Below are 12,377 nucleotides of genomic sequence, written 5' to 3' on the forward strand. Positions count from 1 at the left end.
TGGTCTTTAGTGCGTATGTATGTAACATTCGGTTAGTAGTTTTTCTAATTTAATTTAAGTACAGCATTAATTGTACTATCTACTATTTGCTAGTCTTATTTTATTATTCGACGTTCATAATCTTCTTTGCAAACCAGCACGATTCAAATTCAGTAGGAATAACCTACAATAACGTACTGCTAATTGTTGAAGGGGGTTATTAGTAATGGGGACTAGACTAGGATATACATATCAGATCACTCACGTGGTTCCGCTAGTGACCCGCCAGCGTATACAGTTAGCGCAGGCAGGTGCACCATTCTATCGTCATCCAATAAAAAAACCATACTAGCAATGGGATAGTCCCCATTACTAACGAAGCCCCATTTTCCCCATCCCATAGCTATATTATTTCCGCTAGTGACCCGCCAGCGTATACAGTTAGCGCAGGCAGGTGCGCCATTCCATTGTCATCCAATAAAAAAACCATACTACCAATGCACAATACATTACTAGCAATGGGATAGTCCCCATCACTAACGAAGCCCCCTTTTACCCATCCCATAGCTATATTAAGAACACAAGTAGTATTTAGGTTGCGTATATTAGGTACAACATTCTTTTGACTTCGGTTTAGATTTCAATTATTCCGGGCTATTTGTGTGCTAAATTTTAGCTACATCTGTCCAGCCATTTATGTATGATTGGGCAACGAATCGCAAACGTTTATGTAGTAGGTATATTAAAAGTTACGAATAAAAGAATTATTTTCAGTTTATTACCTACATCTTACGATTACATAGTATAAAACAAAGTTGCTGTTGCTATTTGTCCGTCCCAATGTATGATTAAATCTTTAAAACTACGCAACGGATTTTGATGCGTTTTTTTTTCAATAGTTAGAATGATTCAAGAGGAAGGTTTTTATATATAATACATGTACACACGCGCGAAGCCGGGGCGAGTAGCTAGTACGATATAAAAAATAGAAAATGAAATCTTGGTGTCATGTCGTATCAACATTTAAAGAACGTGATGGAAGATCATCGTGGGAAAGTGCAATAGCTCCACCGCAAAGAGCGTAGCTCCTAAATTTTGAATCAAATTAATATCTTACAAACCGATCAAAGTAGACTTTGTTAAAAATCGTCAGCTTCTTTACAATTCAAATTAAATAAAAAACCCCACTTATTATATCTAGTACTATCATTGTTCTTTTATTATTTATTTATGTTTCATTGCACAATTATGATATAGTTTTCCACACATAATATGCACCTTGTTAGGTTTAGCAACGTGGACGTTATTTGCGTCTTGTAATTCATTTTCGTTAAATTGCAATTTTCATGCATTTTTCTAACATGCCGATTCAAAAACTATCTAATATCAATTTCTATATTTGTTTCAGGACCGAGAAAGCAACCTGTCAGTACCAGCTCGATGGGAGGACAGGAATCTACGCGCCTATCTCAATAAATCCGTTTTAGGTTAGTACAACTGCATATTAATTATTTGACGGATTCGGTGGTATAGAGATTTAGCACACCTCTTACGTCTGATTGTCGCAGGTTCGATTCCTCGCACGGTGCAAATATTTGTATTCATGAGTATGATTGTTGGTATCTGTCTGTGTATTTGCTATACTATATATATATACTTTCAAAAAATAAAAATTGTTATTTATATCAGTTGTCTAGTATACATATAATACAAGCTCTGCTTACTGTAGTACTAGATGGCCCTGGGTTAATTATCCGGGGTTATTTTTTTTTATATTAATAATAACACAATCTTAGGACAATTCACACAGCGCTATCTAGACCCAAGGTAAGCAAAGATTGTGTTAGGGGTGTGAAAACCGTGGGGATCTAGCCGATACTTTCCTAACAACGGGATTTATTTCTCATTACTAAATATCCCCTCACTCTGAACAATTCCCGTATTTATGGTTTTTATGGTTATAGTTTTCGAAATTAAAAACGCAAGTTATAGCAGATATAATGCTGTATGGTAGATAACAAAATTTGGAAGACACATCAGTAAAAAAGTTTGGCATCTATAAATAAAAACACATTTTATAGATCTACACCTGATTTATTGTCTATGAACAATCCGAACTATTTGAGTCTACGTCTGAGCGAATATTAACGACTAATAGAAATAGAAATAATACGAACTCGATAGTCCAGCTTTTTAACAGATCTTACTTCCTTGGTTGGTCGGATCAATTCCTTGCTACACCGTGCACGGTGTAGACTTTCTCTGCACCCTGTCCAATACAAGCAAGGATCGAAATTACGACAGCCTGAGCCAAGATTCAAACCTCTATGGTATATTCGGTGCTCTCCGACTAAAGCCGTTGGCCCTCAGGCGCTCTATAAGTACTTCTGCGGGTTGTGGAGTGCTATCTACACTCGCCCCCTATCGTCCGGTGAAGCTGTAAAGGCCCGCTGAAGAACATTAGAAAAGTCCAGAAAAAAAATGATACAAACATTTGTATTCATGATTATTGGTCTGGGTGTCTTCTATGTACATTATGTTATGTATGTACAAATATAAGAAAGGTGTTACATATAAATGTGTATGGTTATGAGGGCAGAGGAAGGCCGAAAATGAGATGGATGGACTGTGTGAAAGATGATATGGTAAGAAAGGAAGTAAATAACGCGATGACTGCGAACAGGGATGAATGGAAGCGAAAAACATATTACGCCGACCCCAAATAACTGGCATAAGGAAGAAGCAGATGATATGTACAAATATAAAGTGTATTTAAGTGAATCTGTCTGTTGTCTAGGTCCCATAACATTACCTCAGCTTAACTTCGGAAGAGGTGGCGCTATGTGAATTATTAATTGAATTAAATCTTCATATTTTGTGTCGTCTAAATTACAGATGGTGTCAGTCGTTGGATAGGGGGCATATATGACCATATCTCGCAATCCTGGAAGTGGGGGGGTGAACTGCGCGAGATGCACTACCAGTCCTTTTCCAAGATGAAAAAGATGTCCCCGAGCGAACTAAAGTGGCACTGCATAGCCATGGTGCCTGATCTTTTATTTAGGTAAACAATACATATATATAATAATAGTAGTAATTAATATTAATAACCCGGCAAACATTGTTATGCCATATAAATTAAAGTACTAATATCGCCATCAAAAATAGAATGATTAATATGTTAAGATGTTACGTATTTTAATAATGCTAAATAACAAACAACAATTGTAATAAAATATTGGAATAAACCATTCTTATCACTTACGGATAGGTACAAAGAATCTATAACAACTTTTTATAAAAGTTCATCAAAGTCGGTTAAATCGTTTCGGAAAAGTATGGCAACAAATACTGAGACACGATTTTTTTATATTAGAGTATAAAGAGGTAAAGTTTGTGAGTTTATGTTTTCGGGCTAATCTTCGCTACTACATATCTGATTTAAAAATCTTTTAGTGTTGGACTGCCAATTTATTGACTAAATAACATCCTTACCTATATACCTAATAACTAAACTATACCTAATAAGTAAAAGCATGCAAGTTCGTGAATAAAAAATGTTACAGAAACCGTGAAAAAATATTCCAACTGAGAATCGACGAAGTTGCGAGGTTCAAATAGTGTTAAATTTGACCTAAATATTGGCAAATACTAGTGCCATTTACATTTTAAAACAAAACCATTTTACTAAAATATTGAACGTGACTCTTCGATAATAATAATGGCAATATTCTTGAGTAAAGGCGCGTGTCGAAACAAAACATATGTTCAAGTTAATGGGAGCAGCGATATCCCATTATTAACAAACCAGTATTAACAATGGACCCTAAACTAAAGAGAGTAATTCCAATATCGCATTTAATTATACTAGTGGTCGAATTTCGATCATAATTAATTTAAATATGGTTATATGGTTATGTTTGACATTCAGTAAGACTAAATACAAATAATGTTAAAGATAAATAATATTAATCTATAGTCAATTTGACCACAGACTGTAACAATAAACAAAAGAGTATATATGTGTATGTGTGTAATGTTCTTTTCGTTGTTATATTTACAGGATGTTCATTGTTAAAACAATTTTGTGAATACCTATAATGGAATGGAATAAATAATTTTTATTATTATTATTATTATTGAATTAATGTATTTCTATACGCATTTTTAAAAAAATATTAGCATTATGCATTCCTTCTCTATATAAAGTATAGGTATGCGAAATTACATAGATACTCCTGCGTCAGCACATTTTTTATGAAAAGGGATACAAAGCTCTACACCTTTATATATGTATAAAAATTACGTGTCACGGTGAACTACTGAACCGATTAAAAATTTGATTTACAAATTGTACGCAATTTGATCCAACTTGAAAGATAGGATAGCTTACATCTCAATTTATCGCAATATTATTTTATTCAAGAACCTTAGCCACAGCAACGCGAGACCGGGTTTGCTAGTATTAATATATAGATAGGGGATATTCTTAAGGGCAGGCGACGCGCTCGTTACACCCCTGGTGTACCAGGCGACCATAGGCGGCTTGTAATATGTTACAATATATAAATATACGAAACGATATTGCATAACAAAGATCAATATGTTTCCACTACAAAAACTGATATAAAATTTTTACGATTCGTGGTTATAGTATATAAAGTTCCATTCTTAAATTCCCCTAAAATTTAGCGCAGATGGCGTTATTGTTATCCGAGGAATTCGATTTATTTCTATAAAGCAATTTACGATAGTGTCTATCAGGAAATAAAAAAGGCAGGGTTGCGAAACGCAGGTACTGGGTGTTACTAGTAGTGTGGATTAATAGGCCCATTGCAATATACCACATGTCAGGATGACCTCCACGTGGTTCCGGAAACGATGGCCTAACTGACTTGACCACATATTTATTTTATCATCCTCCACTGATGCCCCGCCAGCGTAAACTGTTAGTGCAGGCAGATGTACAATTCCATTATCATCCATAAAAAAACATAGAGTCACTGTACAATATTTTTTATCTTCTGTAAATTAAAATATGTTATACTATTAAAATGTATATCTTTACATAGTATAAAATGAAGTCGCTTCCGCTGTCTGTTCGCTTGGATCTTTACGACTTTTAATACAGTTATTAGCAATAGATATAGTGATTCAAGAGCAAGGTCTATATGTAGAATACATGAAAAACCCGTGCGAAGCCATAGCGGGTAGCTATTTAGAGATAAATTATAGTCGTATGTACAATTTTGTACGAAAATTTGTTCTACCAAAATAAGATTATTTTGTATAATTTTCTCCATTGTTTTATATCTAAGCATTAATTTCCTTTTCTAATTTACATAAAACGGATTTTGTTCCCTTTCTAATAAAAAAAATCATCGAAATGTGAATATCCTTACCCTCACAAATATTATAAATGCGAAAATAACTCTGTCTGTCTGTCTGTCTCGCTTTCACATAAAAATTACTGAACCGATTTAAATGAAATTTAGTACACAGATAGTCTAGACCTTGAGAAATGATATAGTATCTTTTTAATACGAAAAAAAAGATTGTTAGGGGTTAAAAGGGGGGATGAAAGATTGTATGGAAGAATCGTCTTTTTGCAACTAGAACTTATTTTTGAAGATGTTGATTAAACACAAATAAATATGACATTCAAAGTTTGTACAAATGTTACCCTTAAGGGAGTAAAAAATTTAACCTAAAGGGGATTGAAGTTTGTATGGTTCGTTCACTTTCTTTGCCTTTTTTGGGTTAGATTATTGAATTTTTTTTTTATTTGATCGAGGCCACTACGCTCATAACACGCGGACGGAGTCCCGGACACAGCTAGTTTTTTTTTATAATTAATACGTATTATGATTCTAGTAGGCGTCCGTTAGTATTTTCAATGCTAGATTTTAGACAATTGTTGAAAAATGTCATTAGGCAAGATGACATCATTCGCTCGTGGCATTGTGTTTATTTTTTTGCCAGTCAACTATTGTTCCATTTGACTTTTTGCAGATAACCTAGAAATATAACGTAAACAAAGCTATTATTAACTAGTTTCAACATATTTGCTTACAGAGTCATAAATAAAATGATCTATAAATAAATAGATAAATATTACAATTTTTATTTACACATTATATGAATTTTTACATTTTAAGTTTTATGTTTGAATGGCTTGATTCAGTAACTAACATTTTATTTACCGAATTAGTTATATATGTAAAAGGGGTAGAAATAGAAATAGAAATAGAAATAGAAATAGAAATAATCTTTATTCAAATAAACTCATTACAAGCACTTTTGAATAGTCATATTTTGATTCTACCACTCATTCGGAATGCAGATTCATCACAAGAAGAATGAGCAAGAAACTTGTGTGTTGCTCTTTTTAATAGATGTTTTTTTTATATAAATAATTACAGTATAACAAGTAAGAGGCATGCGATAATCAACATAGAAGTCGCTACGCACTCATTATTAATGTAATCAGATAATATTGTCAGTGCTATAGATTTAAAGTTTTTCTATAAAAACATTATTATCGTTAACGAATTCTTCAATTTTATAGTAAGCTTTTTTGCAAAGGAACTGTTTTATTTGACATTTAAATCTTTTTTCTGGCAGATTTATAACAGACTCTGGTATTTTATTGTAAAACCTTACGCAATTGCCATAAAACGAATTACTAACTTTAGCCAAACGACATTTAGGTAAAATCAGTTTGTTAACGTAAGCTTTTTGCAATCACTAACTCTTTTGAAACTGTCTTTGAAGCAACGGTGAGATATTTGATTCCTTAAAACACTCTCGCAATGACTCCCTGGAACCCATACCATAAATGGAGCGAATGGCCCTCTTTTGTAAAGTAAATATTGTATTTATATCAGCTGCTTTGCCCCATAACAAAATACCATACGACATAATGCTATGGAAATAGCTAAAATAGACAAGTTTAGCCGTTGCCACGTCTGTTAATTGTCTAATTCTTCTTAAAGGGGATCGACTCGCCAATTTAGTAATATGCACCCCATTGCAACTTGGAATCTAATGTGATACCTAGAAATACAGTATCGTCAACAAAATTAATAGATTTATTGTCCAATACGATTTTTGAATCTACCGGCCTTTTTTTGATACATTTAGTTTTATTTGCATTTAGTAGCATATTATTTTAAACCATTTTAAAACATGAATACTTCGTCCATATCATCAATATGTCGATTGACTTTGAATACTAATGAAGTATCATCAGCAAACAGAACTATGTCAGTTATCTTTTCTACCATATAAGGAAGATCGTTTATGTAAACTAAAAATAGAAAGGACCTAGAATAGAGCCCTGAGGAACACCCATTTTAATACTAGTTCCCTCAGACTTTGCACCATTTATTTCAACAACTTGCATTCTATTATTTAGATAATTCAATGCATAGTGCTTCATATCTAATACCGTAATATTCTAATTTGAGTAGTGTTTCATGATCAACGCAATCAAATGTATTTTCAATACACCGATAGCATTTGACCTCTCCCAACAGTCAAAAATGTGTTTCATGAAAAATGTCAGTTGATTTACCGGCCGTGAAACCAAATTGCCGAAGTCTATTTATTTTAAAGTGGTGAAGCATCTGATTGAGCATAATTTTTTCAAACACTTTACTTAGTACTGGTAAGATAGAAATGTATTTACTTCAGTTTTATCCCCTAACTTAAAAAGTGGAGTTATTTTACTATGTTTCATTAAATTGGGAAAAACACCGTCAAAAATACATTTATTGAAGATAGTTACTAAATATGGAGCAATAACATCTAACGTTAAAACAAAGCTATTATTTTTTAAATTTAATTGTTTAAATGTTTTCGTTTCAATGTCAATAAATATTAAATGTAACCTTACAGAGTCACAAATAAAATGAATCTAGCGAAAAATTTTTAAATAAATAGTTTATCATTATAATTTAATAAATATTATATGGACTTTTAAAGTTTCTTTATAATAATACTAATCTTATCCTTGGATTCTTTAATTTTTTTATTTAGAATTTTTTACATTTTAAAAAGTCTTTTTATGTTTGAATGTACTATGATTTTTTTTGATCATATAAATCAAATAATATATTTCATTTTATTTACATTCGAATTTGTTTTGTTACTAATACTGATAGTTATTTTGTTAACAGCCTTATTATATTCGTAAGAAACAATATTGAAGAAATCTGTATAAAGTTTGTTTGGTTCATCAGATTGAGGACAAAAATCTAATTTACTACGAACTGATATTTTAAATTTATTTATCTTATAACTAGTCAAGTCTCTTTTTAATAAATTAATTTTCAATTTTGTTTACGTGATTTGGAAAAATTACTAACGAATTTCAAATTCACGACTTACAGTGTGTAAGGTTTTCAGTTCGTTATAAATAAAAAAAAATACCATCCTTCCTCCCTCCTCTATACAAAACACAACATTGGATAAAGTTATATCTATAAGTAATAATAATAATATTTCTACATAGCACACTATTTTAAGAATCCATCATCAAAGTAAATAAACTGAATTAATAGCTACCTATTTCTTGTTGGTGTAATACTACGGTGTCTAAATAAATTTCCTAATTCATAGTTATATAATTAAAATAGTAAAAATGTCTTTATATTTTTTTTACAATAAAATTGCCCAATTTACAATAAAATGGCACCCCTAATGACTTATATCAAATTTTTAATATAACTAAAAATTACATTCCAGGTGGGCACCAAAGAACTGTTACGAGCCTCTGAAATTCATCTGCCAGACGAAACTTCGAAAGGTACACAAATCGAAACTCAAAGAACTGCGCCGGCGCTGGCAGAGGATGGGTCAGTTGAACGAGATAACCGCGCCGAGCGTCAGTCGCGAAGTGGGCGATCGAAACAACGATCTGAGCGTGCAGCCCTACAGAAACCCGAAATCCTACGACCTACGACCGAGCCCCCTCCGACTGCAACCGAGGGGGAATAGAACGAGGACAACTGTAATCCGAAATCATCTAAAAAATTACAGATATAGAGTGAATGAGTTAAGGAAGCGGTCACGATCACCTGGTGCTTCTAGGCGACTCAGAAGACCATTTAAAGGGTGAGTACAACTTGTGCTCTTTTATATCCAGTTATAAGTTTAGTCGCGTAGTAATCTGCAGTAATACTCAGTAATCAACTTGCTATAATTTACATGCTTTTTATGTAGAAAGTCTTCTGCGTTGGCACCTTTGTCTACCAAAAATCCTTCTTTTTATGCTGCATTTCGATTAAGTTGTGGTAGTGAATTTACGGAGTACGGATGATCTAAGACTTCCGGAATTATACGACGCATGAAGGATGTTAGTTAGGGCATCACGTAATAATAATAATAGTTTACTCGTCTAATTACATAAAAAAGATCTGGTTATATTGTTCAGATCATCGTAAAATGCTGATTTAGGGTTAAACATTTACAAACAAAATATTTGTGCTTGCACGTTATGTTTAGTTATTTATTTATTATTAGACTATATGACATAAGGTTTCATTACCTTTACAGTTACCAGTGGAAACGATCGGACCCTGAAGGCTCTTACAACCACAACGTGAAAGTGCTTATGTCCGGAAAAACTGGGCTGACGTCACAACAGATCAAGACGCACCTGGCGCGCCTCGCTCACATCCGCGATGTGCAGATAGCAAAGAGTAAACGCCTCCGGGAGAAGAAAAGCGATTGGCTTGTGAACGAACCCCAGTCTGTGCTAGTACACACACACGCAAGAACCTATACGATAAACAACAACATCAGCGCATTGCATCCTAAGACGATAGTCGAAGAGTTCGATCTGTTTGCGGCACCCACTCCTGTCGTTCTGCCCAACCAAGTGCTTGCCGGCCGATAAACGATGTATTGTTGTTGTTCGTAGTGAGAGATCTGACAGTTTGTGTGCACGATTGCTTACGTTCTTCTTATAGTAGCTAGGGCGAGACGACATGCTTTCGATATTTCACTCTTTACCGTTTTTGTATTATGTTTTTAAGCCAAGAGACAACTCGAGTTACCAACTTCGCTATGCTTCAAAGCATTTGATCGGTACGATCAAGTGAGACAATTTTCATTTCCACTTTTTGTAACTTTAAATAATTATTGAATAAATTACAAATTACTATTAAATTACAAACGAATATAAGAGTAAAAATCTTTGAATATTTCTTTGTATTTTATAATGATATAAGATGACTAAGTTCTCTTCATAATTATTTAAACACGCTTAGCAGTTTATTTATATTTAAATTAAACATATATAAAAATGTAGTATTCTATAGAACGTTGTAAATTCATAAAATTATAGCTATATCTAAAAATTATGAATAAAAAAGGAAATATAAATAAATGTAACTCGTCAGATACATATTGTATTTATAAAACTAGTCAGTAAGATTATTATTCTTTATTTTTATTAATTAAATATAATACTTATTGATCCATAGACTATTATTATGTGCATTTCATGATAATAGTTCGCTTTAAATTATGATTATTATTTTAATGTATTTCACAAATATGTAAAATATATTCTTCTTAAATATAGACAAGTGAAGAAATGCATTTTCAGTGAATGATTTTAAAGAAATAATAATGATAACTTTTCGCACACACTTATTATAGTCTTAATTAATGTTTATATTTACTCTACTATTAATTATTAACATTATTATGACTATAAAATGTTTAGAAATAAATTAATATAAATAAATTATTAATACGTGTCGTACTTCATTATTGGCATTTCAACATTACATAATCGTACGTAACTTAAGTGATATGTCAGAGTGTTTAATATTTTAAGTTATTTGATATTTAACTGCCACATTTTAGTCCTCGCATTTAAACGACGAATTGATAGCTTAAGTTATGTATAAAGTATACCATAGCAGAGTTGTTTTTATGGCTGTTGTAAACTTAATATAATTGTTAGTTATAATTATAATTTTATATTCACCAACTATTTCAATGTTGTTTATAATTGTACACAATAAAATATCCAATGTCGGGTCAATATCGCGTTTATATAATATGCGAAAGCAAATTAAATCAAATCAGAAACCATTTATTTATATCGAACGTTTTAGACTCTTAAGAACGTCAAGTTTTATTTTTTTTTTTCACGACCGGGCGACCGTCCAGTTTAGTGTACAGATTAAATAGAGAAATAGCAAGATTACATCTACTATTTCTACTGTGACAGTTGTACCAATAAATAGACTAATCATTGATCTTATTCATAAACACGCAGGCCTTCTAAAGTATTAAGTAAAAACTATAAAGTAAACGAATATAATAATAGTCCAAAGCACAGAGCAATGTGTACTAGGTTTTATAAGAGTTGCACAGCCCCTCTGAGAATTGAGACCAAATTAAATCTATGTGACCACCTAAATTGGCTAAATTAAGCAAGGTTTTTGTTGTAGTTTCCTACAGAAATGATTTTGTTTTAAGGCGGGCTTGCACATGCAGATAAAACCTTCAAAATGAATATAACCTATATTAAAAAATGGGTTGCACAGCGTAATAAAAAAGGTGAATTATTATTATACACTAACAAGATTTTATTAATTATTATAAGTCATTACAATATGTAAAACTAGTCTGTTATAAAAAATAGAAGTATTGTTTACCACCTCCGATATTCTGTTCTTATGTTATCAGTATATTTTTTTGCATTATTTTTTTACAAAGTAAGTAAAGTCTTTTATTCAAGAGTAAATTAAATAAGTCTTTACTATAAATAGTCTTACAGTTTCAGATTTATAGCTTCAGTGTAATTATTCAAAAACCAATTAATTATTTGTACAGTAGATATTATTATTTAATAAACATAATGTAACAAAATATAAGTGAATAATTTTAATTCAGACACCTATTATAACTTACTATGTAATTATAAGAACAAAATACTTGTATGCTAAGTATTAATATTCTCTTATAGTAAATAAATAAATATTTCAGCACATATACATTTTTATTGATTTCTAATGAGGAACCTTAGTGATTACTTACCTTACTGCCTTACTTCCAATGATCTGTGACTTGGTCCTCTCATAATACAAACATTTATATTAATGAATTTGTATTTTTGAGTATCTATTATTATTAACCTATAACCTACATATATCTCATTATATATGTTTAAAATTGGTACAACCTTTCATAGATTTAGGTTAGATAATACTGTGATATTTTTTTTTATATACATACAGGATCTAAATATAACCTATACATTATATATACATAACCTATACATTTAACGAGTTTTAAACGCTTTACTTTAGATAGACTTCATGCATACTATATCACGGGCAACTGGACAGTATCAGTATGCCGAGCGTAGATGGAGT

At 31.8% G+C, this 12,377-nt stretch overlaps 1 protein-coding gene across 1 annotated transcript in view; it reads left to right on the forward strand.

Moving 5' to 3' along the window:
* Nucleotides 1-10,314, forward strand: part of LOC131847008 (uncharacterized) — a 162,362-nt gene extending 152,048 nt beyond the window's left edge. Inside the window, exons 4-7 of the mRNA XM_059196444.1 lie at nucleotides 1,388-1,466; nucleotides 2,875-3,043; nucleotides 8,728-9,096; nucleotides 9,538-10,314. Coding sequence (XP_059052427.1) covers nucleotides 1,388-1,466; nucleotides 2,875-3,043; nucleotides 8,728-9,096; nucleotides 9,538-9,880 — 960 coding nt within the window. The 3' untranslated portion in view covers nucleotides 9,881-10,314. The remainder of the gene's footprint in view (nucleotides 1-1,387; nucleotides 1,467-2,874; nucleotides 3,044-8,727; nucleotides 9,097-9,537) is intronic.
* The last annotated feature ends 2,063 nt before the right edge of the window (nucleotides 10,315-12,377 follow it).

Source organism: Achroia grisella, unplaced genomic scaffold, assembly GCF_030625045.1.
Source record: "Achroia grisella isolate CSIRO2021 unplaced genomic scaffold, CSIRO_AGI_Agris_v1 utg515, whole genome shotgun sequence".
Lineage (NCBI taxonomy): Eukaryota > Metazoa > Arthropoda > Insecta > Lepidoptera > Pyralidae > Achroia > Achroia grisella.